Below are 24,012 nucleotides of genomic sequence, written 5' to 3'. Positions count from 1 at the left end.
TTGTGTTAGACATAATGCTTGAACACAAGTTTTCCTCATTTGGAGGCTGGCAGTCTAGCTGCCATATTTCTGGGCTGCTTCCTGTTGTTCCTGTCTCATTTCTAGGAATGCAGTTGTAGTTTCTGCAGTATTTTTAGCTTCTGGAAATTTCTTCTTTGATTCTTTTAAGTCTTAGTAGTTCTTCCTATTTTGGGGGGGCAGGATGGGATGCTGATTTGATCAGATCTATGGCTAATTTTTCTTCAGGAGTTTTTGTTCTAGTGATGCTTTCCTTTTACCTTTTCTGTTGTTCTTTTGCTTTATTTGGAACAAATTTTGCTGTTTTTATGTGATGATTGGGAGCTGGACTTAGACACAACTACTCAGTCAGCCATCTTCCTAAATCTACATCTTAATTAACCATACAGGATGTCTCAAGAGTCTTAGTGCTGTTTCAAGTATTTAAAATGACACTAAGACTTTTGGGACACCCTGTGTATCTTAAATACTGGTTATCAATGTGGGAGTCATTTCAGAATCATCTGTTTGTGTGCAGTCAAGCCATCAATTTGTTAAATCAATGTTCAAATCACTACCAAACTAGAACGACAAAATAAGATGATATTAGGTGTAATTAAAGTAATTCCTATTCTATCTATTTACTATTCAAAAATGTATTAGTGCTGTAAAATGGAAATATAGAGAGAAAAGTTATTGACATCATCACCATTTTTACTACAAATGGTTTAACTGATTTAGCAGTTCCCATAGGAAGAAGGTTGCAAAAATCTCAGAATTCACATCAGTTAGCAAACACTTGACCCTTCTTCCACCCCTAATAAGCAGAGAAACACAATGATGAAGAACAGCAATTTATAACATAAGCTCAGCAGCAATGGAACTGGATTTTCCTTAGACATCTTAAATTCACTATGTCCAAAACTATGCTCATTATCTTTCCTCCCATATGTTTCCTCCTTCCAAACTTTCCTCTTACTACCGAGGACACTATTATCCTCCCAATCCCATACATCAGAAGGAGAAGAACAGGCCAAGTACACACACAATAGTTGTGTTCTGGAGAAGACACATTTCTGAAATCACTAAGAAATTAACTTATAAGATACCTAAAAGAGAAAATAACACACAACTGGAGAAATTATGGAAATTATTATCAAAATAAGGCAATTGGAAGAGCATATCATCTCTATAAAGTTTTAGGAGAATGAGCTGTAGATGCATCTTGGGTATCTGATGAAAATATGAGAAGGGGATAGGTTTTTCAGAAGACATTTTCTACAGCAGATCTCATTTTTGGTTACGCAACTGATCGAAAAGTATGGAGTATACCTGACCCTAGATTAATTAATAACCTGTTATTTGTTGATTATAAACAAGTACTTCACTTTGTGGAGCAAAACAGAGCCTGAAGAGTCTCCTATAACAAATGACTACCATGAATAACATGAGAGTCAAAAGATTGCTTGATAGGGGCAACTATAGAGAGAATTTTGTTCAATGATTATCTGATGATTAATATCAAGTGAAGCACAACACAGTTAACTATCTTGTACAGTTTGGGTAGAAAGATTCCCTATGGTTAAGGCCTGCAGATGCTCCTGGTTGGGATAATATAATTGTGGATGCATGAATTAATCAATAAACACTCATTAAGAATATATGTATCAAATAGTCAATGTTGGAGGGATTGTGGGAAGATGCATTTTTGGTGGAGCACAGCCATTTTGGAAAGTAACTTGGAATGATGCAAATAAAGTGACTAAACCTTTTGCTCTAGAGATTCCATTAGTTGGTTATTCTCCAAAGAGGTCACTGATGAGAAGAAAGTCCCCAAATATACTAAAATATTTATAGCTGCATTGTTTTATGATACCATTAGAAATAAAATAGACGCCCATCAATTAGGGAATGGTTAAAAAAGTGTGTTACATGAGTGTAATGGAACATGTAAGAAATGATGAATGTCATGCATTGAGGCAAACATGGAAAAATCTACATGAAATAATGCAGGGGGCAGTTAAGCAGGGCAAAGAAAACAATATAAATAATAACTAACGGTGCAAAAGGAAAGAACTACAAAAAAAATAAAAAATGAATGTTGTCAAATTGTAAAAAAAAAATGTGTGACTCATAAGAAAAGCCAGAAGAAGATATTCCCAATTTACCCCTTTGTAGAGATGGGAGGTCCACAACTTATGTTGTTCACTTATGCAGATTTTTCCTCTTCTTTTTCTCTTTTTATTTAATCTTTAGAAATACTATTTGTTACATGGGATGGTTTTCTGTGGGTTGGGGAGGATTACTGAGAGAAACTTTGGTGATGTAAAAAATAAAAGACATAAACAAAGCATTTTTTAAAAAAGAAGTATATATCAGGCACTATATTAGGCACAGAAATGTAAAATGAGACAATCCTTGACTTAAGGAGCTTACATTCTACTAAGGAGATGTCAAGCAATCAATAAGCGTTTATTAAGTACCTACTAGACACTGTGCCAAGCAGTACAGATGTAAGGGATACAATATGTACCTTGAATAGGATCATTGATTTAGGGCTGGAAGTGACTTTAGAGGATATTGAGTCCACCCCCTTATTTTACAGATGAGAAAATTGAGGTTCAGCTTAAGCAATTTGCCCAGCATAGCACTAGTAAGTGTCTGATAAACTTAGGTTTCCCTGACTCCAAGTCTGGCACCATATTTACTGTGTTATGCTGCTGTCCTGAAAAAAGACATTAAACCAGACACTCTGCATGAAAATGGATGAAAAATGACCATTGTCCTGGTTAAGCTATGCAAGCAGATATATTGACTGTAGAGTGTATGGGGTGTTCAGAGACAACCAGCACCTGTGGTGTGATGGTTGCTGAGCCCTTTTCAGGGCTGCTCATCCACCTTTGCTGTCCGCTTGTCACCTAACTCTCACCTGTGGCTCCAAGAAGCTGTAGTAGGCACAGTGGCTATACCCTGATAAAATCTTCTCAGCATATGGACTAAACCAGGTTGAGAGTAACCCACAGGCCTCAAACCCATCAGTGAGTTAAGGTGGGGGAGGGACAGCCACCCAAGCATGTGAAGACTTTCCCCAGCAGAATGGGCATATGAGAACAATTTGTTCCAACAGCCATGAAGGCGGCTAAGGCAGGGGCTGTGGAGTGCTTAGAGTTTAGTCAGACGTTGAGGGCACCAAGGTCATCCACTGCATCCTGGGCCATCGGCAGGTGTCCTGACTTTTGTCTTGCCACTGGATTTCAATGACTCAGGAAGTAAGTGAGGCTGACAGCTTTGTGCGATTCTGCCTTCACTTAAATCCCATTCACACACAGGTCAAGACATCACCCTATGATGTCATTGATCCTCTCCAAAAACAAAGGACAAATGACATCTGACTATAGAGTTCACAGACGCTGCAGGTGAACAATGAAAAGGGGCCCAAACTGAGTATAAGGGAGAGAGGAGGCAAGATTATAGTTGGGAGGTTGCAGGGGGTTTTCAGTGATCCCAAGCTGTTCCTGACTAGTCTTTTTAGCACTCATATTCTTCTCTTGTTATATGACAGAAAATCATTGAAAAGCACACTCTTTGAAGGATTCATATTGAGAGTGGCCCAAAAGGCCAATAGGTTACAACATACAGATTGCATATAGCTTGAGATATATTTCCAAAGATGACATACTCCAAAGTGGTATAAAAGTTATGATTCAGGAAATGTGTGTTTGGAAAATGAAGAGCTGTTATCCCCCTCAAAAGATAGGGATATCAGAGGGCTAGCCTGAATATTGGACTGATAGCTAGAAAATCTAGAAGAAAGGTTCTAGTGTGTTGACAGGTAGCCTATGGTGGATTTGCGGGAGGGCAAAGACAAATATCCCACTGGATGAAAAGGCATAGTTGGGGTGTCAATCTGTACATAAGTCCATTGAATGTTCAGATGTATTTTGGGGACCAGAAAATATAGTAAGGGTAGGTCCCACTGCTTGGGCTAGAAAGAACAATAGTAATACTTGCTGGAAAGAATATAGGTGGTATAATATAATGGAAAGATCATTGCATTTGACATGAGGAAACAGGTTGAAATGCCCCCTCAGACATTTACTGGATGCCTTCCCAAGGACAAATGACTTGTCAGATATTCAGTCTTTTGGAGAAATGGAGAAAATAGCACCTGTGGTACGTAACTCGCTGTGTTCATTGGACCATAGATTTAGAGCTAGAAGCTATGGTTTGTAAATCTTGTAGTGCTGTGCAAATATGATTTAAAAAAAAAACAACAAAATTGCTGGGCTCCAATTTTGCTTACCAACAGGGAAACAAAACTCAAGGTAAATAATGAGATAGAAAGGTAGAACCTAGTTACCGCTTATGAATTCAAGGCACCCATGCTAGACAAGTTCTCTCAGCTCCTCACATGTACTCTCCCCACATAGCTGATCTACTGCCAAATCTTTTCATTTTTTATCTTTCTCCCCTTCTCCCCACTCACACAGCCACCACCCTATTTCAGGCTTTCATCACCTGGATTATTTAACTTTTTAATCAGTGTCTCTGCCTCTATTTTCAGCATAACTGTCTAGTCTCTCAGCATAAGTGATCACTATATTGAAAAAATCTGAAAGTATATGGAAAGTACAGCAGGTGGGGACTTCCCACCTATGCGAGGGGTAGATTGGGAGTATTTTCTCTCATTTCTTCTTTCGAGTTCTGCTTGCTCTTTACAGTTTGACATTCACTTTTGAGTTTTTATACTTGTTCTTTCCATTGGCATTGTTAGTCATTATTTCTACTGTTTTTTTTTCTCTGCCTCACTGTACATGCCAAACCATTTTCCATAGTACTACCAAAGTGATTTTTCTAAAGTGCAAATCTGATGATGCTACTCAATAGAATGATAGCAGCTCCCTATGCACCCAAATAGGATTTCATATTCATCTCCTCATATTAATTTCTATTGTTGTGTTTTATAATGTGTATAATTACTAATATAATAGTTTCTTATTTAGTTATTCAATCATGTGTGACTCTTCATGATTCCATGAACCATAATGTACCAATACTATCCGTGGTTCAACAGGCAGCTCTCATGGCTTGTCTTGATCCCACTCCTTGGCTTCTCGACTCTAATCTTTGAGTCACTCTCCTACTCACACCTCTTTTTGCTCTTGCTCTATTGTGAATGTGAAAGGGAACCCGCCAGCCATGGCTGGTTCCTGAGTTTAGCTGAGAAGGGGCTTTGTAAAGGCATTGGCTTCACCCTGAAGATCTCTTCTTGGTTCCACAATCACCCAGCTTTTCCTTTGCGGGAATGAGAATCAAGGTTACAAGAGAGGGAGGTAGAACAGGCTTTATCTTTTAAGAACATATCTACCCAACGAGGATACCTGTGTTTCATATCCATGGCAGTAATACATGACTGGATTGCCATCTTGGGGACGTCCTTGGTCAACGCAGAGCTTCTCATCCAAAGAATTTCGCAGCTATTATAGTAAAACAAATAGCAGTTCTTGTTAAAGGAGACCATGAAAGGAAGAGAGATTATTTCTTCCCAAAGTTTATCTTCTTATACTGGTAAACATAATATGAGTGCCGCTAAAAATAAAGAAATTTGGTCTCCTGGGTAGCAATTATTTAATTATATGTGGAAACTTCATGATGCTGCTGCTGAGAATTTCCTATATCCTGGTAAAACAATACTGCCATAAGCTCTAGACCCTAAAATTGGTACTGGGAAGATGTGAGGGTTTAAGTTTTCTTGCATAGCCTGGTGAGCTGAGATGTATGTGGGTAGAGTGAGAAAGGAAGAGGAATTTTTAAAAGCATCTACAGATCATGTGTGGGGAAGGACACTTGGGATACTGAGGCAAGAAAGAGATGAAACTTAGGGGAACATTGTGGAAAAGGGGCCTGGGAAATGATATCCCGTGTCAGAACAGAATCCTGGCTGGAAAGAATTTCATGTATATCAGAGGTAAATCATGCATGTTCCTTGGACATGCAACACTATGAGACCACAGAGTCTGCTTTCTTTTCATGTCAGCAATGAGGATGGTACATACCAGTCCATAGGCAACAATGTTGGGAACAGGATTCAGAGATGGGTAAACATTTTTGAGGTACCAGTCAAAACTTTTGCATTTAAGTTTCTTTCGAAGCTTTTTTCTGGAAGACACGTCTCCATAGTCAACTCCATGGTTCTGGAAAAAAGCCAGATTTTCTTTCAGATGCAGACACCTCAGAATCTGTAATTTCCTTGTCTGATGCCAAGTTGGGTCACTTGAGAAGGCAAGTGGGCATGTGTCTCATGCCTTCTGGGTAATCTTTACATTTTGCAGTTTTCCTGGAAGAGGCAGATTAATAAGCTAGTCTTTAACCCTGGAATTTATACCCACCGATTTAGCACAGTGGACATACGTCAGGCATGGAGGTCACACAGTCCTAACTCTTCTTTAAACTCTACAGTTTCTAGGCTTAGACAAACTGAGACCTGGGAAAGACTTTAGCTTAAAAAAGCCAAGGTCTCCCACTGCATCCAGGGCCATCTCCAGTTGTCCTGATGTGTATCTCACAACTGGATCCGGATGGCTCCAGAGAAGAAAGTGAGGCTGGTGACTTTGCATAGCCCTCCCTTACTTAAATCCAATTCATTTGCATGCCATGCCATCACCTCCCTGATGTCATGGTCCTCTTTGAGAATGAAGGACAAACAACAATCCTCAACTGATGGCAAAGACTGTTTCTCAACAGGTCACAGAGAAAAAAATGGGGAAAATTAAATGAGATTAAAACCTATGTTGTCCAAACACTTTAAAAATCCTAAGATATTTATCCAGCAACATTACCAAGCCAATTCAGCTTGTTTGTGACATCACAAAGAGGTAGAGCAGAATGTCTCTGTAGAGAAGGCAGGTAGGGGGAGGTGGGTAGTCCAGTGGATAGTGCACTGGGCCTGAAGTTATGAAGACCTGAGTTTAAATCCTATCTTAAACACTTACTAGCTGGGCAAGTCATTTAACCTCTACATGCCTTAGTTTCCTCAACTGCTAAATGGGGATAATAACAGCATCTCCCAGGGTTGTTTTGAGGATAAAATGACAAAATATTTGTAAAACACTGGTACAGTCCCCAGTACATAATAAATGCTAGCTGTTATTATAGGGTGAAAGCAAGAGGTTTCCTAGGTAAAGGGAATCCCATCTTCATATTGACCTATTGCATGCTAGAGTAAAAGAGCTCACTTTCTCACATTTAAATCACATTAAGTTAGTAATTGCTCAGGCTAGCCAAGGATCCCTTTTCTATTTAATGCCTTGGAGCAACTAGCAAAGCCCAGCTCCTTCCAGACACTATCTTATAAATATTCTCCCCCACATCCCAACCACCACCAAACATATGTTAACCTATCACATAGTTCCTATCTAATTCCTTGATCTTTAATCACACTCACTTCCAGGTTCTGTCTTTCCCATTTATCCCACTGTCTCTGCTTCTAGCCAGGGATCTACATTCCCTAGTACCCTGGCATGTTACTTTTCTACACAAAGAAACCTTAGCAACCAGGTTGCCACATATTTGTACCCAAGCACAGGGTAATTCATGTTAGTAACAGTTTCAGATACAAATACTACTCCTATGATATATTTTTCGACCTGAGTTTGTCACTGTCGGAAATACGTGACTGGATTGCAACCATACTTTCCAAATGGTTTGCTATGGTTCTTTGTACCATGCTCAGAACACAGAATCCTTGACTGCTTCCATGAGACTGATCAACAGTTGGGGGAGGGGAGACAGTAATGGTGGAGGAAACTTGCCTAGTAACCTTGTGGTTGGGTTCGCATCTTCCCCTTTGTACTTCTATTCCCCCTTCCCTTCTGCTTTTCCTCATCTAGCTTGAGGTCCTTGACAGATTACCTCCAGAGGCACATTCCAAGACAAGTAGACCATGTACTTGTATTCATCCATCCAGACTTCAGCCACACGAAGAGCATTGCGTTTCATGAGTAACCTCAGATTTAAGGCATAGGGCTTGGTGGCTCGCTCTACGTGAGCAACCCGGGAACAGGGTAGGACTTCAATCTTCCCTCCACACTGCCACACCTGCGTCCAAGAGAAAACCGCACATGCATGCAAATAAATTCCATTCTATTGACTCACAGGCTACATTTTAGCATTAATTTTGAAAAATGTAAATTTAGTTATCCCACTTCCACACTCTCCCCCTAAAGTGTACAAAGCTACCTTCATTATTCATAAAGTTTCTGGAATCCTAGCTTTTCCATAAAGTTTCTCTCACTGCTCAGAAGAGAAGTTGCTGCTTCCCCTCTGTGCTCTGAGCAAAAGTTCATAGGAAACATCTTGACTGGGTTGAGAGCCATAGCTAAGACCTTTTTCCACAGCGTTAAGACTGGGGTAAAAGGGAGGAGTGCTTCGTTGATGCCATGGACCTCTGGAGCACTATCGCTGTTCTGGGGACTTCTACAATGCCACATATGTTATGGACACCATCTCCTCCCCCCCCATATGCAAGGTCCCCTGTCTATGATGCATTTCTCCTTCTGGAGGTCATCAACCTTGACCAGTCAGTAAACATTTGTTAAGTGCCTACTATGTACCAGACTCTGTGTAAGCACTGGACTATTTGTACCAGACCTCAATAGAAGATCCTTTGCTTTGAATCCTCACCAGAAGCCAAAATTCCTAGGTTTTATCCTTGTTCTAGAGAGAAGGCCAAACCATAGAGAACTGTCCAGCTACTGTGCTTGATTTCAACTTCACCATCTTCATCATGCTTCCCTAAATTCATCACCAGGAAATTCATCATTGAGATTCCTTCAGCTTTAGTACTTATACCTCATCAGTACCCTAATTGCTTCTGCTCATCTGATAGGAGGTCTAGAGGGGGAGTATAAAACTCCTCCCAAAGCCTCCCTTTATTGAAGGCTAAGAATCCCAGACATCTCTTCATATAGTTTTTCAACTCCACCACCATCATCATTCCAGATATTCTCTGGGTCCCCATTCCTTTTTGGCTTTCTTTTGAGTATTCTCTTCCCTCATTAGATTGTAAGCTCCTTGAGAGCAAGGACAACACTTCTTTTTCTTATTTGTATCCCCAGTGTTTAGCAATGTGTCTGCCACATATTACGTGCTTAATAAATGTTTATTGTATTGCAGTCCTCTGAAGGCAGAGATGACAGACCATAGAGAAATACCCCTTTGGCAGGAGGAAGAAATAACTATAGAAGAAAGCCCTTCCTGTAAGTTGAATTGAGACAAAGGCCCAAAAGGGGAGGGATGGCCAGTTGGCATATTAAATCTAAGTTAAATTGAACCCTTTCTGTTGTTGTTATTGTTGTCGATCAGTCTTTCATTTGTATCCAACTCTTCATGACTCCATTTGGCATTTTCTTGGCAAAGATGTTGCTGTTCAGATCTCTTTTATTTAGTTTTTATTTACTGTATTATCCAGATCATATCCCAGTCTTGTGCTTATTTACATAAGAACAGAAAAAGTGTTAAACTCAAATGCTACATTGGATTGTGTTAAAACTCAATAAAAGCTTGCTCACGCTTCCTTGCAGGCAAGTCATACCACCAACACTTCTCAACATGTAGCCTGGTTCCTATTCAGTCCAGTTTTCTTTGTTTGACTAGTATGACATGGTGGCTAGAATCTTGGACTTAGATTAAAACATGCCTGGTTTCAAATACTGTTTCTGACACTTACTTGAAAGACTACTAAGAAGTCACTTAACATCTCTGATCCCCAGTTTTTTCATCTTTAAAATGGTGTTAATAATATCTCTAGAGTCCCCCTTACAGGATTATTGTTAGACTCAAATAAGATACTGTGTGTAAAACCCCTCACAAACCTGAATAAATATCAGCTATTATTATCATCATTTAAATCAAGCTGTCATACTTGTGTTTTCTAGCTGAAGGTCCCTACACCAGGGGTAGAGTACTCTAGACCCTAGATAACTTGAAGGCAAATATTCAGAGAGTACTGAGAGGCCTATACGTTTCTTTCAGGGAGAGGAGGCAGAAGAACAACATAGAACCTCAACTCCCTCCCTACCATACGGGATTATAATGCTAGATTTCACTAATCCCTGAAAACTTCATCCCCTGAAAGTCCTACCTGTTTCCCAGGGTTCCATCTAGTGGTCTAGCAACATGGGCATTTGAGCCTCACCCTGGACAGAAGTCCAAACCTGCCCAATGATTCCCATCACTTAAACTGGAAAGGGAATAGAAATCTACCCTCAGGGACAGCTCCACATTCTCTCCCCCGTAGATCAACATCCCAGCATCCAGGGATCCAATCTTTCCCAAGAACAACCTGTTTGCAGCAAAGATGCCCATGACAGAAGGACTCCTGTAGGAAGACACAGCAGAGAGGTCATTACCTCCTCTACTGAGGAGTAGAAAGGAGTGGGGTTTGGGAGTGGAAGTAGGGAACAGACATGGGACCATAAAAATGTGGAGGGTTGGGAAGGAAGGTTTGGCCTGAAGAGACATTCCAGGGATCTTTAAAAAGAGAATTTAATTGATTTTTTAAAAATAGAGATGTGAGAGATGGTGCTACAAATATGAGCTATTACATCCACTTTCAAAGGAGGTCACTGTGTTAATTAATTTTAGTTAAATGTTTTCCTCTTTCATAAGAGACCTTTCATGTACTAGGAGTAATCTAAAAAATTTTTGTAATGTAAAATAAAGTTAATCAGTAAAAGTAAAACCAGTTTAAAAAAATCTTTCAAAAAACTTTTGTTAAAAAACCCCTCACAAAATAAATCAAAACTTAAAAAAAGAAACATTTAGGTCCTGCTTCAAGTCAGAAGAATTGGATTTTTAAAAACCTCTGAAGTCCCCTTGTAACCTGAAGAATGAATGGTTTTCTGCTCAGATTGGGCTTGATATATGGGGTCTCTAATACTGAGCAAATTCTGATGAGAAAGGGGAAAAAAACCTCAAATGATCCATTTCTGCCTCCCATTTGCAAGAATTCAAATTTCTGGGTGTAATTTTTCCTTTTTCAAGCTTTTCAAACTTACTTCACAGGTGCACTGTCATCATTCAGTAAATACCAGTCCATTGGCATATAATCAATACAACACCAGAGTTCCCAGTCAAAACCAATGGGAGATACTGGATGTGGAAGCACTTCGAAAGTATCATAAGAAATTCCATCCAACGTTGGTGATATAATCACAGTGTGGTCTTCCTGGATCCGAGCTAAGATGGGTTCTGCCCTAGAACAGTGAGAGAGAGAGAGAGAGAGAGAGAGAGAGAGAGAGAGACAGAGAGAGAGACAGAGAGAGAGAGAGACAGAGACAGAGAGAGAGAGACAGAGAGACAGAGACAGAGACAGAGAGAGACAGAGGTAGAGAGAGAGACACAGAGAGAACATAGAAGTGTCAGTGAAGTCCAGAGAAAGGTGAACCAAATACCTTCCACATTCACGCTCACCTTTTGTGTCTTTTCCCACCAGTGCGTAAAAAAGGACATACTGACTAGTTCACAACTACATGTCTAGGTGGCTCAGGAGCTGCTGGGGCAAAACCAATAGTCTGGGTCCGAAATAGGGTATGCCTAGAAAGCCTTCTTCTTCAATACTGAGGGGCAACAATCTCAGGATGAATCTTGCTCCAGAGAATCCAGAAGGATGCATGATAGTTTTAGGGTAATCTCTAAGAGCCCTGAGCTATTTCTGGGGAAGAATTTACAGTTTAGTACAGAGAAACAAAGTATGGATTATGAATATTATCTCTATTTGATAGCCTAGGACAAGGGCAGGAGGAGAGCAAACCTACTGGTGCCAGAGGCAGAGGAAAGATTAGGGGCCAGATGTCCTTGTGATGTGGAAAGTATCATGTGGAAGTTATGATTTGGTAAAGATCACTCCTATACTGGATCAAAAGGTTTACCCATTTCTGTGTCTACATTTTCCAACTGACTTGCCTTGGCCAATTGGTTTCCTATGAACTTTGAATCGGGAGACCCAAGTTGGAGTCCTATCTCCAATACCTGCTAGCTGTGTAAATATAAAACATTTAATATTATTCAGCCTCAGTTTCCTCTTTTTATAAGACTATCCTTGTTAAACCTTATAGGATTGTCATGAGAAAAGTGCTTTGTAAACCATAAAGTGCTGCATAAATGTGAGCTTCTATCAGTCTGTCTGTCTATATACACATATATGTGTGTATGTGTATGTGTGTGTATAGAGATATAGATATAGAGCCTTTCCTCCTGTGGACAGGGTTGCTATAAAATATTTCAATCTGAAAGAATTTTGGAGAAAATTTCACCCAACCCTTTTATTTAACAAATGAGAAAAATTATTCCCAAAAAATTTAGGTGACTCCTAAGGCCACAAGAATAGGTTGTAGCACATTTAGGAATAAAACTAAGGTCTCACTTTAAGCCCAGAACTTTCCACACAATACCGTGCTATCTACCTTGGATGATCAAAATCCAAGAAATAAGGGCTCTCTTCTCCTTTGGCTTTTCTATTACCCTATCCATCTCTACTCCTCATTTCTTGGACTATGAAGGGTCCAACAATTCACTGCCTTTTTCCAGGTGGATAACAACTCAATGGAACCTTACCATCCAGTGGTCACTTCCACATGAGCATCTAAGATGGCAACCACATCTGCTCTGGCAACTTGATAGCCGGAGAGGCGGGCCTGAGTAAGCCCTCTTCTCTTGGTATGACGTATTAGTTTCAGTAGCTTGGGGTACTTCTTTTTGTAAAGCTGGATCTGTTTGTCCAAATCCCTCTTGAGCTCCTCTGCCAATAAAACACAACTTTTGCTGAATTTCTAGGATTAATATTTGATGTGATACAGAAATGTCCACATTATCAAGTAACTCTAGATAGACTTCCAGAGTCCAGAAGGTATGTACTCAGGATACTAAACTGTTAGGTATTTTCTACTGTTACACCATGTCTATCCTGACAAAGGGACAACTGTGTTATTGTACTCTGGGGCAATTTACTCTTTTCTTATTCAGTTTTTTGGCCCTGAACATGTCTGGATATGTTCAAGTAATATTATATCTCCCTCGCCAAAATATTCTCATTTGTTCTTGCTTTAATGGGAGAGAAGTATGTCCAAGTAGCCTATTATGGATTTAGATTGGGGAACAGACTATGAGTTGATCTCAGAAACTGGAAATGTAGGATCATAGATGAAATCATAGGGTCTTGTTTAGTGGCCCCTGACAGACTCAGGTTCAAATCAGGGAATATTACTGGTAAATCAACTATTTGACTTACCTGACCCAGGGCAAATCTCTTGATCTCTCTAAGCCTCAGTTCCCTCATTTGTAAAATTGGGAAAATAATAGCAACTACATATGTTAAACACTTTACAAAATTTAACATACTGTATGAATATTAGCTATTATTATTAACTGTGACAGGTAAAATCTGAAATAACTGAAGAAAAAAGATTCCTCTAAGCGTATCGATTTATTAAGCAATGCATGATAATTGAATAACAAATTGGGACCAGGCCTCCTCAGCTTGCCACTAGACCACAAAGATGGAGGGGGGCAGATTTTTATGGATTAGAAGCAAATAATTAACAGACTATAAACAAGGATTCAAGATTGTTGTTGTTCAGTTGCTTTAGTCGTGTTTAACTCTTTGTGACCCCATTTGGGTTTTTCTTGGCAAAGACGGTGGAGTGGTTTGCCATTTCCCTCTCCAGCTTTGTCTGATGCCAGATTTGAACTCAGGAAGATAAGTCTTCCTGACTTCAGTCCTGACACTCTATTTACTGCACCACCTAGCTGCCCATAAGATTAGGTAATCTGATTTTTAATTAGCTGAAAGATTATGGACTTTCCAAGTTAGGAGCCGGGAAAGTGAGCGCATAGATTCTCCCAGACATAAAACAGGATGTTACTTGATTCCCACAATTAGCAAGCAGGTGAAACTTAGGTCTCAAAATGGAGTCAGTTTTATAAGATTGAGTCAGTTTGTTCACACAATTCTCTCAATTTCCCCCTTTGATTCATGGCTATGGATCACTTATTTATAAGCCAACTTTATAAGGTTTTTAATGTGCTTATGCTCATCCTCAACCTTACGGACCAAGAAAAGACCAATGGGAAGCATCCTCTCACATAGCTTAGAACAACAGCTAATGTTAAAGCCTACAAACCAATAATGATAACATTCAAACCTTGTTAAATAGACTCTGTGGGTAAACTAAGTCAGGCTTCGGATCAAACTTAGAGCTCACAATGGACTAATTTTGAGAGGGAAGATTTACACGTCACCAAGAGAACCAAGAAAATTCAGCATACATAAATACCACGAAATAAAAGGCCAAAGAAATACAATTATGATCACCAATATTAAATGACATCAAGCCTTATCCTAGTAACCCACTCCCAATGCCCTTTTAATCATTTCATCCTGAGTCCCAGATGTCCCATGTAGTCATCTGGTCCCCGGAAATATCTTCTCTTGGACATTCTGGAAAAGGCCTCATTCTCTGAACAGCTCTGAAGGGAGCTCTGCGCCCTGGTTCCAAATCACTTGTAGAGATTTCTAGGTAATCCTACTACAATCTGCTAGTAACAAGACTTGATGCAATTTGGTGTAATCTCTTAAATTTGGTCTTCCAAACCTGAAACTTCAGAGAACTTCAGTATTTATAAACCACTTGCTATGGCATATATCTTTACCTAAACCCAGTACCTGATATAAGAATCTTTAAAAAACCCAACAAAAAAAAATCCCAACAAACAAAAAACAATTCATGAGGGTCTAACTGGTAAAATGTACCCTCATGTTTTTTTAAAATTATCAGACAGATACTTTAAAATGGGAAAATAATTTTCTTTACATTTACAAAAGCAATTTTATGTGTAAAATCTTCAATCCAATTTTGAGAACTTATTATTAAAACACAACCAAAGCCTGAAGTTTCATACTATATACATTTGCAAGTCAATCATATTCATATGTATATAGTTCTTAGAGAAAACAGTCTAATGATGTTGTTTTCTCAAAATTTGCTATTCCATTTAATTAGAAAACTTTTATCTTACATCTTTGTCTTCTTGGTTTATCTAATTCCCCACTTAGGAGGATATCATCTCTATATTATAAATATCTAAAAAGGTACTAAACAGTGCATACCCTTTGACTCAGCAATAACACTGCTAAATCTATATCCCAAAGAGATCAAAGAAAGAGAAAAACAACCCATATGTACAAAAATATTTATAGCAGGCTCTTTTGTAGTTGCAAATATTTGGATATTAAGAGGGTATCCATTATTTGGAGAATGACTAAACAAATTGTGGTATGTAAATGTAATAGAATACTATTGTGTTACAAGAAATGAAGAAAGTTTTAAAGAATCTGGAGAGCTCATATGAACTAATGTATAGTGAAATGAACAGAATGAGGATAAGTATTTCTACAATAATATCAATATTATAAGAGCCATTTCTGAAAGACTTAAGAATTCTGATGAACACAGTGATCAACCATGATTCCAGAGAAGATCTGTTGGTGGAACAGGGAGGGAGCCAAATAAATCATCTTTTAACATTCAACAACTAAATGCACATGAGAATATGCTATGTCTTTAAGAATCATGCCCCAAATAACGTTAAACATTGTAAAGTTAAACATCTGTTGAATTTGCTTCAATTTGTATTTGAGAGTGATTGTAAACTCCATGCCCATCATCTGTGATAATGTTAGGCCCTCCCTAAAGACTTTCTTCATTTTGGAACAGAACTTTAATGAATGGGCTACTTGGGATAGGCTTTAATGAATGGGCTACTTTTAATGCGGCATTTAGGAAACCCTTAATAACTGCATTACATGGATTTTGTTGACATTTTTCAGTGCAAGGCATTTAGGGTGGCCCTTGAAAGTAAAATACTTGAGTGTCCCCAGGAGCTCAAAGATGTTTCCAGAATTGGAGATACAGATGAAATGTGCTAAAGTAACCTAAGTTAATTTGCTGAGAAGAGTGATGGGCACAGGGAGGAATAGAACACTACCTCACAGTAAAAGGAGAGACAATACTTGTTCTATATCCAAAACTTAATTCCTTTGGGACACCCAGAAGGGTGGGTGTTAGTGCAGATCCCTGCTTTACTTCCATGCCCCAGCAGAAATGATGACTGCTCATACACGGCAACTAAAACATATGTACTGGCCTAGAAGAGTTCCTGGTCCCCTCTTCTGCTTTGTTTCTTTTTTTTCTATGCATAGGTGAGAGAACAGTGATCTTGAGATAGATGTTCTTAGTTTTGTTGGCAGTGCCCATGGATCCCAACATAAGGGGTCCACAGCAATGATCAAGCATCAGGGGGAGCAAAGTGAGCCATAGCCACTGGTGGAGTGGGTACTATGGAAGATAACAATGGAATAAGTCCCTTGCAGGGTACAGAAGTGTGGTAGTAGGCCATGGAAGGGCCCGAGTAGCCCTTTGCTAACTGTGATCTAGAACTGATTGCTGCTGGTAGAGAATCCAGTGGTCAACAGACAGCCCCTTCTCAGGAAGGCTTGGAAGATCAAGGGGGTAGAATTACTAGGGAGATTAAATGGGCTGTCCAGACCGCTTGGAAGAAGGGGAGAGTTCTTCAGTAGCAACTTCTAAAGTAAAAAAAAATATATATATTTGATATGCCTACCTCCTTTTCATGGGACTCCCTGAAAGCACTAAAATGACTATGACCAACTTTGGCCCCAGAGAGGAAGTAATGAGAAATCATTTCCTGTGCTTCCTTTACAGACACAGGGGACTGTGGGTGTGGAATGCTACATACAGTGTCAGACTTTTTCATTGTATTGATTAGTTTTGCTGAACTATGTTTTTCTCCCTCTTTGTTTTCTTTGTTATATGGTTGTTGTTGTGCAGTTGTTTCAGTTATGTCTGACCCTTCATTTCTTTTTTTGGCAAAGATACTGGAGTGGTTTGCCAGTTCCTTCTCTAGCACATTTTACGGATGAGGAAACTGAGGCAAACTGAGTTAAGTGGCTTGCCCAGGAACTCACAGATAGTAAGTGTCTGAAGCTAGATTTGAACTCAGGTCTTCCTGACACCAGGTCCAGAGCTCTATCCACTGAGTCATCTGGCTTAAGGGATGGCTTTCAGAGAGGGATAGGAATGTAGCTGACATAAAAATAGGAATGTGGTTGATGTGAAAATGAAATTATTAATTAAAATTTATTTTTAACTGCCATTTGAAAATTTTTATCAGCTCTTTACTCTTCAACCATTTCTCTTCTCCAGGCCAAATTAGCCCAGTTCCTCTATGCCTTCCTCACTGACCATATTTCCCATCTCTTTCATCACACGTAAGACTCCTTTCTAGATCCTCTCCGGGTTCTCTATTTCCCCTGTGTAGGCTAAAAGTATTTGTAAATTCCATTTCTTTCAGATTCCAAACCAGAACCCCTTCCCAGCATCCAAGTGGATACCTTAACCAAGCTACTTACCATTTGAACTAAAGTCATCTACTAGGATGATCTCCTTAAGCAAGTGAGAAGGTGTCCTACTGATGATGCTGATGATGGCTCTATGTATAACAGACATGGCTTCATTCATCAATGTAAGAACAACACTGAGGGTTGGGAGTTTGTGGGGATATTGCTTCTGAAGACACCTGTGAAAATTACAGTATTATTATTAATTAAAATGTTGAAGAGGAACCTTTAATACTTACCAGCCCCTTGCCTCTAGGCATGACTTTGCAATACCTTAATTGGACCAGGATGGCTTCCTACCCAAAATCCAAGCCCATCAGAGGGCAGAGAAATCATCATTATTTATTCCATTTACAATCATGAAGTTTTTCTATACGCCTAGCTTAAATCCCTTCTGCTGCAATAAAATCCTCTTCCATTTCTATTATCTTTGTGGGATATTTTCCTTTAGTTGTTACACAGATCCCTCAAACTCTACAAGACCATCTAGACCAAATGCACATCCTTACTGTACCCTACCCCTCGCTCAAACCTTGATTTCTTAGAGGAGAGAGTATTAGTGGTCCTATGTTGTCTGCAAAGATTGCCTAGTAGTCTGCCATCTTGAAAATTTGCTCTCTGGCACTGGGGTGGGGGCTGCCCAGAAGTATACAGCAGTGCTGCAACACCAGCTATAGGCCTTGGAGGCAGTGGCAGCAGCAGCAGCAGAACTAGGAGCTCTCACTGCCCAGAGATGGTAAGGGGATTGAACACCTGGTCAGAAAGGGATTCCAAGGGTTTCCAAAGGGATTCCCGCAATGAGTGGTTCAGAGGACAAATCATAGAAGAAATCAATAATTTCATTGAAGGCAATGACAACAATGAGACAGTACACCAAAATTTGTGGTATGATGCCAAAAAGTACTTAAGAACAAATTCATATCTCTCAATGCTGAAATCAATAAAAGTGAGAATAAGCAGATCATTGAATTGGGCATTCAACAACAACAACAAAACTAGAAAAAATTAAAAATTCCCAATTAAACATTAAAATAAAAATTCTAAAAATCAGAGATTAATAAAATTGAAAGTAAAAAAATCAAACCACTGAAATAACAAATAAGACTAGGAGGTGGCTTTATTTAAAAAAAAACCACAATTAAATGGATAAACCATAGATTATTTTGATTTTTAAAAAAGAAAGTAGAAAACCAACAGCAAGTATCAAAAATGAAAAGGGCAGGGGGCGGAGCCAAGATGGCGACTGGAAAGCAGGGACATGCCTAGGACTCTCCCCCAGGACCTTCCAAACAGCAATAAAAAATGGCTCTGAACAAATTCTAGAACTGCAGAACCCACAAAATAGCAGAGGGAAGCAGGGCTCCAGCCCAGGACAACCTGGATGGTCCCTGGGTAAGGTCTATCACACATAGACCTGGGAGCAGAGTGGAGCAGAGCCCAGCGTGGGCTGTGCCAGAACCAACCAGACTGGGAGCCAGGCCAAACAGGCCCTAGCACCCTGAATCACTGAGCTGTGGCAGTTACCAGACTTCTCAACCCACAAACACCAAAGACAACAGAGAAGGTTAGTGGGAAAAGCTGCAGGGGACAGAGTGAAAGAAGTTCGCAGTTGGGTCACTGCCCCAGGGGCAGCGGGGGAGGTGCAGCTACAGAACTACAGCTGCAGTTGCTTCCGGCTCCAGGCCCACCTGGTGGGAGGAATTGAAGTGACAGATCAGAGCAGGAGTGCAGAGCCTGCTTAAGATCTCAGTCTGGTCTGGGTTGGTGGTTCTTGGGGGAGGAGGAATGCTGGTGTGGCACAGGTTGCTGTATAGAAATAGCTCTGAAAACAACAGCACATCCCCTCAAGCTTGGAACAAAGTACTCTCTACTCTACAAGCAGTCATATCCCGAACAAAAAACTCAAGGGTCAAGTAGTTGGCTGGGAACTTGGCCAGGCAGTGAAAACAGACTCAGATTCAGTCTCAGACTTTGGAATCTTTCTTTGGTGACAAAGAAGACCAAAACATACAGCTAGAAGAAGTCAACAAAGTCAAAGGGCCTACATCAAAAGCCTCCAAGAAAAACATGAACTGGTCTCAGGCCATGTAAAAGCTCAAAAAGGATTTGCTAAAGCAAGTTAGAGATGTAGAGGAAAAATTGGGAAGAGAAATGAGAATGATGTGAGGAAACCATGAAAAACAAGTCAATGACTTGCTAAAGGAGACCCAAAAAAATACTGAAGAAAACAACACCCGAAAACATAGACTAACTCAAATGTCAAAAGAGCTCCCAAAAGCCAATGAGGAGAAGAATGCCTTGAAAGGCAGAATTAGTCAAATGGAAAAGGAGGTCCAAAAGACCACTGAAGAAAACACTACCTTAAAAATCAGATTGGAGCAAGTGGAAGCTAGTGACTTGATGAGAAATCAAGATATTATAAAACAGAACCAAAGGAATGAAAACATGGAAGACAATGGGAAATATCTCACTGGAAAAACCACTGACCTGGAGAATAGATTCAGGAGAGATAATTTAAAAATTATTGGACTACCTGAAAGCCATGATCAAAAAAAAGAGCCTAGATACCATCTTTCAAGAAATTATCAAGGAGAACTGCCCTGATATTCTAGAGCCAGAGGGTAAAATAGAAATTGAAAGAATCCACCGATTGCCTCTTGAAAAAGATCCCAAAAACAAAACTCCTAGGAGTATTGTCACCAAATTCCAGAATTCCCAGGTCAAGGAGAAAATACTGCAAGCAGCCAGAAAGAAACAATTTGAGTATTGTGGAAACACAATCAGGATAACACAAGATCTAGCAGCTTCTACTTTAAGGGATCAGAGGGTTTGGAATATGATATTCCATAGGTCAATGGAACTAGGATTAAAAACAAGAATCACCTACCCAGCAAAACTGAGTATCATGCTCCAAGGCAAAAAATGGATTTTCAGTAAAGTAGAGGACTTTCAAGCTTTCTCAGTGAAAAGACCAGAGCTGAGTAGAAAATTTGACTTTCAAACACAAGAATCAAGAGAAGCATGAAAAGGTAAATAAGAAAGAGAAATCACAAGGGACTTACTAAAGTTGAACTGTTTTGTTTACATTCCTACATGGAAAGATGATGTGTATCATTCATGAGACCTCAGCATTAGGGTAGATGAATGGAATATATACATATATACATGTATATATATATATGTATACACACATATATGTGTGTGTATCTATAAATATATATGTGTATATATATACATATATATGTATATATATATACATATATATGTATATATATATATATATATATATATATATATATATATATATATATATATATATATATATATAGACAGAGGGCACAGGGTGAGTTGAATATGAAGGGATGATATCTAAAAAGATAAAATCAAATTAAAGGATGAGAGAGGAATATGTTGAGAAAAGGAGAGATAGAATGGGGTAAACTATCTTGCATAAAAGTGGCAAGAAAAATCAGTTCTATTGGGTGGGAAGAGGGGGCAGGTGAGGGGGAATGAGTGAATCTTGCTCTCATCAGATTTGACCTGAGGAGGGAATAACATACACACTCAATTGGGTATCTTACCCCACAGGAAAGAAGGAGGAAGGAGATAAAAAAGGGGGGATGATAGAAGGGAGAGCAGACAGGGGAGGAAGTAATCAAAAGCAAACACTTTTGAATAGGGACAGGGTCAAGGGAGAAAATTGGATAAAGGGGGATAGGATAGGAAGGAGCAAAACATAGTGAGTCTTTCACAACATGAGTATTGTGGAAGGGTTTTGCATAATGATACACATGTGGCCTATGTTGAATTGCTTACCTTCTTAGGGAGAGTGGGTGGGGAGGGAAGAGGGGAGAGAATTTGGAACTCAAAGTTTTAAAAGAAGATGTTCAAAAAAAAGTTCTTGCATGTAACTAGGAAATAAGATATACAGGCAATGGGGCATAAGCATCTATCTTGCCCTACAAGAAAGCAAGGGAAAAGGGGATGGGGGGAGTGGGGTGACAGAAGGGAGGGCTGACTGGGGAACAGGGCAATCAGAATATATGTCATCTTGGAGTGGGGGGAGGGTAGAAATAGGGAGAAAATTTGTAATTCAAACTCTTGTGAAAATTAATGCCGAAAACAAAAAATATTAAATAAATAAATAATGATTTTTTTAAAAATGAAAAGGGCATATTCACCACCAATGAAGATGAAATTAAATGAACTATTAGCCAATTATATGCCAATAAAACTGACAATCTAAATAGAATGGGTAGATAAATTCCCTAGAATAAGAGAAAATAGAATATTAAATAACTCTGTCTTAGAAAAAGAAATTGAACAAGCCATAAATGAACTCTCTAAGGAAAAAAAATCCCCACATTCAGATGGATTTACAAGTCAATTTTACCAAACGTTTAAAAAACAATTCCAATAATATATAAACTATTTTAAAACATAGGTAAAGAAGGAGTCCCATCAAATTCTTTCTATGATCCCAAAATGGTTTTTAAACATAAACCAAGGAAAACTAAAAAAAGAGGGAAAGAGAGAGAGAGAAAGACAGCACTATACAACAATTTCTCTAATGAAATTTATGTAAAAAAATTAAACACTAGCAAATAATATTACAAAGATACTATGACAAGGTTAGATGTATACCAGGAATCAAGGGCTGATTCAATATTGGGAAAACTATAAGCGTAGGTCACCATATCAATGACAAATCAACAAAAATCATATAATTATATCAATAGATGCATAGAGAGGTTTTGAAAAAATTTAACACCTATTCCTATTTAAAACAAATACTAGAAAGCATAGGGCTAGAAAGCATATGGAGCTTTTCTTAAAATGATAGGTAGCGTCTATCTAAAACTGTCAGCAATCATTATCTGTAATGGGGATAAGCTAGAAGCCTTCCCAATAAGATCAGAAGTGAAACTACCCATTATCATCACTATTATTCAGTATTGTACTAGGAATGCTAGCTATAGCAATAAGAGAAGAAGAAGAAATTGAAGGAATAGTAATACAATGAAGAAACAAAACTATAATTCTTTGTAGATGATATGATGGTATACTCAGAGGACCCTAGAGAATCAACTAAAACAACAAACAACTTTAGCAAAGCTTCAAGATATAAAATAAACCCTCCCAAATCATCAACATTTCTATATATTTCTATGTTTCAATATTTCTATAACAAAGTCCAGCAGGAAGAGACAGAAAGAAAAATTCCTTTAAAAATAACTACAGACAAGTCTACTGTCCAAGACAAGGCTAGGGACTCTGTGAACACAATTACAAAAGACTTTTCACACAAATAAAGGAGATCTCTGGGGCTTTTCACAGGTTGCCTTGCAGCTAGAGTGCTATTCTCACCTCCACTTTGAATCTGTAGTTTCTTTCCAAGTTAAGCTCAATTGCTACATCCTATTTGAGGCCTTCTCTGATCTCCTCTAGCTGCCTTCCCTAATTACTTCCCTTGCCCTCAAATTACTTATATTTTGTATTTACTCATATGTGTGCACATTGTTTATCCCCTAATGAATGTAAGTTCTTTGAGGTCAGAGTTTTTCATTTTTTTGTGTGTGTGTGTGTGTTTTTGCAGGGGGGAGGGCAGGGCAATTGGGGTTAAGTGACTTGCCCAAGGTCACACAGCTAGTAAGTGTGTCATGTCAAGTGTCTGAGGCCGGATTTGAACTCAGGTCCTCCTGACTTCAGGGCCGTGCTCTACTTACTGCGCCACCTAGCTGCCCCTAGAGTCTTTCATTTTTATCTTTCTGTCTCCAGCAGTTAACATAGTACTTAGCGCATAGCAAGTATTTCATTCCCACACCACATTAGTGGGACAAAAGATTTCACTACTAACATTAAAAGTGTTGAAGCAAATTCAGGGGATGCTGGATAATGCCCCGACTATTTGAGGCATGTTTTTGGCTTTCACTTGTCTGACGCTGCAAAGCATTCTATTTGTTCTTATGACTGGGGGAAAATGAAAAGTATGCATAGCACATATAAATTCATCTGTATTGCCTAATATTTACTCCTTTGTGTGTTCCCTTGACAAGATTTCCTCTTTGCCTGGTGTTTCCCTAATTCAGCCATAAAGTCTTTGAGGTCAAGGTATTTCTCGTGTAACTTGCATAGTGCTGGGCACATTGTAGAGTAATATTTATAAATTGAAGGAAGAAGAGAAATAAGGAAAGGGCAGAGGGGAGGAAATAAAAAAGAATAAAGGGAAAATACAGAGATATTTGGATGAAGGATTTGGGAGAGAATAGTATATATTCTGGGTCCTGAGTGACCTCCAATAAAATTCTTCTACAAAATGAGAGGGCTAGAAGAAGCAATCTCTAAATTCCATTTTGGTTCTGAGAGTTGTAAGGATCTATACAATTTTTGTCCAGCCTCCCTTTGCTATGTACTCTAGAATATTCTTACAAACACTCTACATCAGTTTCATAACCTGTGAAATGAAGAGAAACTCTACTTAGCCTTCCTGAGTCCACTGTCCGGCTCTTCAAAACCATTTTTCACTGTTTTTGCCCCTT

At 39.0% G+C, this 24,012-nt stretch overlaps 1 protein-coding gene across 1 annotated transcript in view; it reads right to left on the bottom strand.

Moving 5' to 3' along the window:
* LOC118851157 (probable polypeptide N-acetylgalactosaminyltransferase 8) overlaps positions 1–24,012 on the bottom strand; it is a 34,241-nt gene that overhangs the window by 9,813 nt on the left and 416 nt on the right. Inside the window, exons 2-8 of the mRNA XM_036760679.1 lie at positions 17,486–17,652; positions 12,613–12,796; positions 11,055–11,252; positions 10,261–10,375; positions 7,909–8,094; positions 6,054–6,191; positions 5,379–5,474 (exon numbers count right to left, since the gene is read on the bottom strand). Of these exons, the coding sequence (XP_036616574.1) occupies positions 5,379–5,474; positions 6,054–6,191; positions 7,909–8,094; positions 10,261–10,375; positions 11,055–11,252; positions 12,613–12,796; positions 17,486–17,652 (1,084 nt within the window). The remainder of the gene's footprint in view (positions 1–5,378; positions 5,475–6,053; positions 6,192–7,908; positions 8,095–10,260; positions 10,376–11,054; positions 11,253–12,612; positions 12,797–17,485; positions 17,653–24,012) is intronic.

Source organism: Trichosurus vulpecula, chromosome 5 (genome assembly GCF_011100635.1).
Source record: "Trichosurus vulpecula isolate mTriVul1 chromosome 5, mTriVul1.pri, whole genome shotgun sequence".
NCBI classification, from domain to species: domain Eukaryota; kingdom Metazoa; phylum Chordata; class Mammalia; order Diprotodontia; family Phalangeridae; genus Trichosurus; species Trichosurus vulpecula.
The sequence above is the reverse complement of the archived record's forward strand: the minus strand, read 5'-3'. Positions and strand labels throughout refer to the sequence as shown.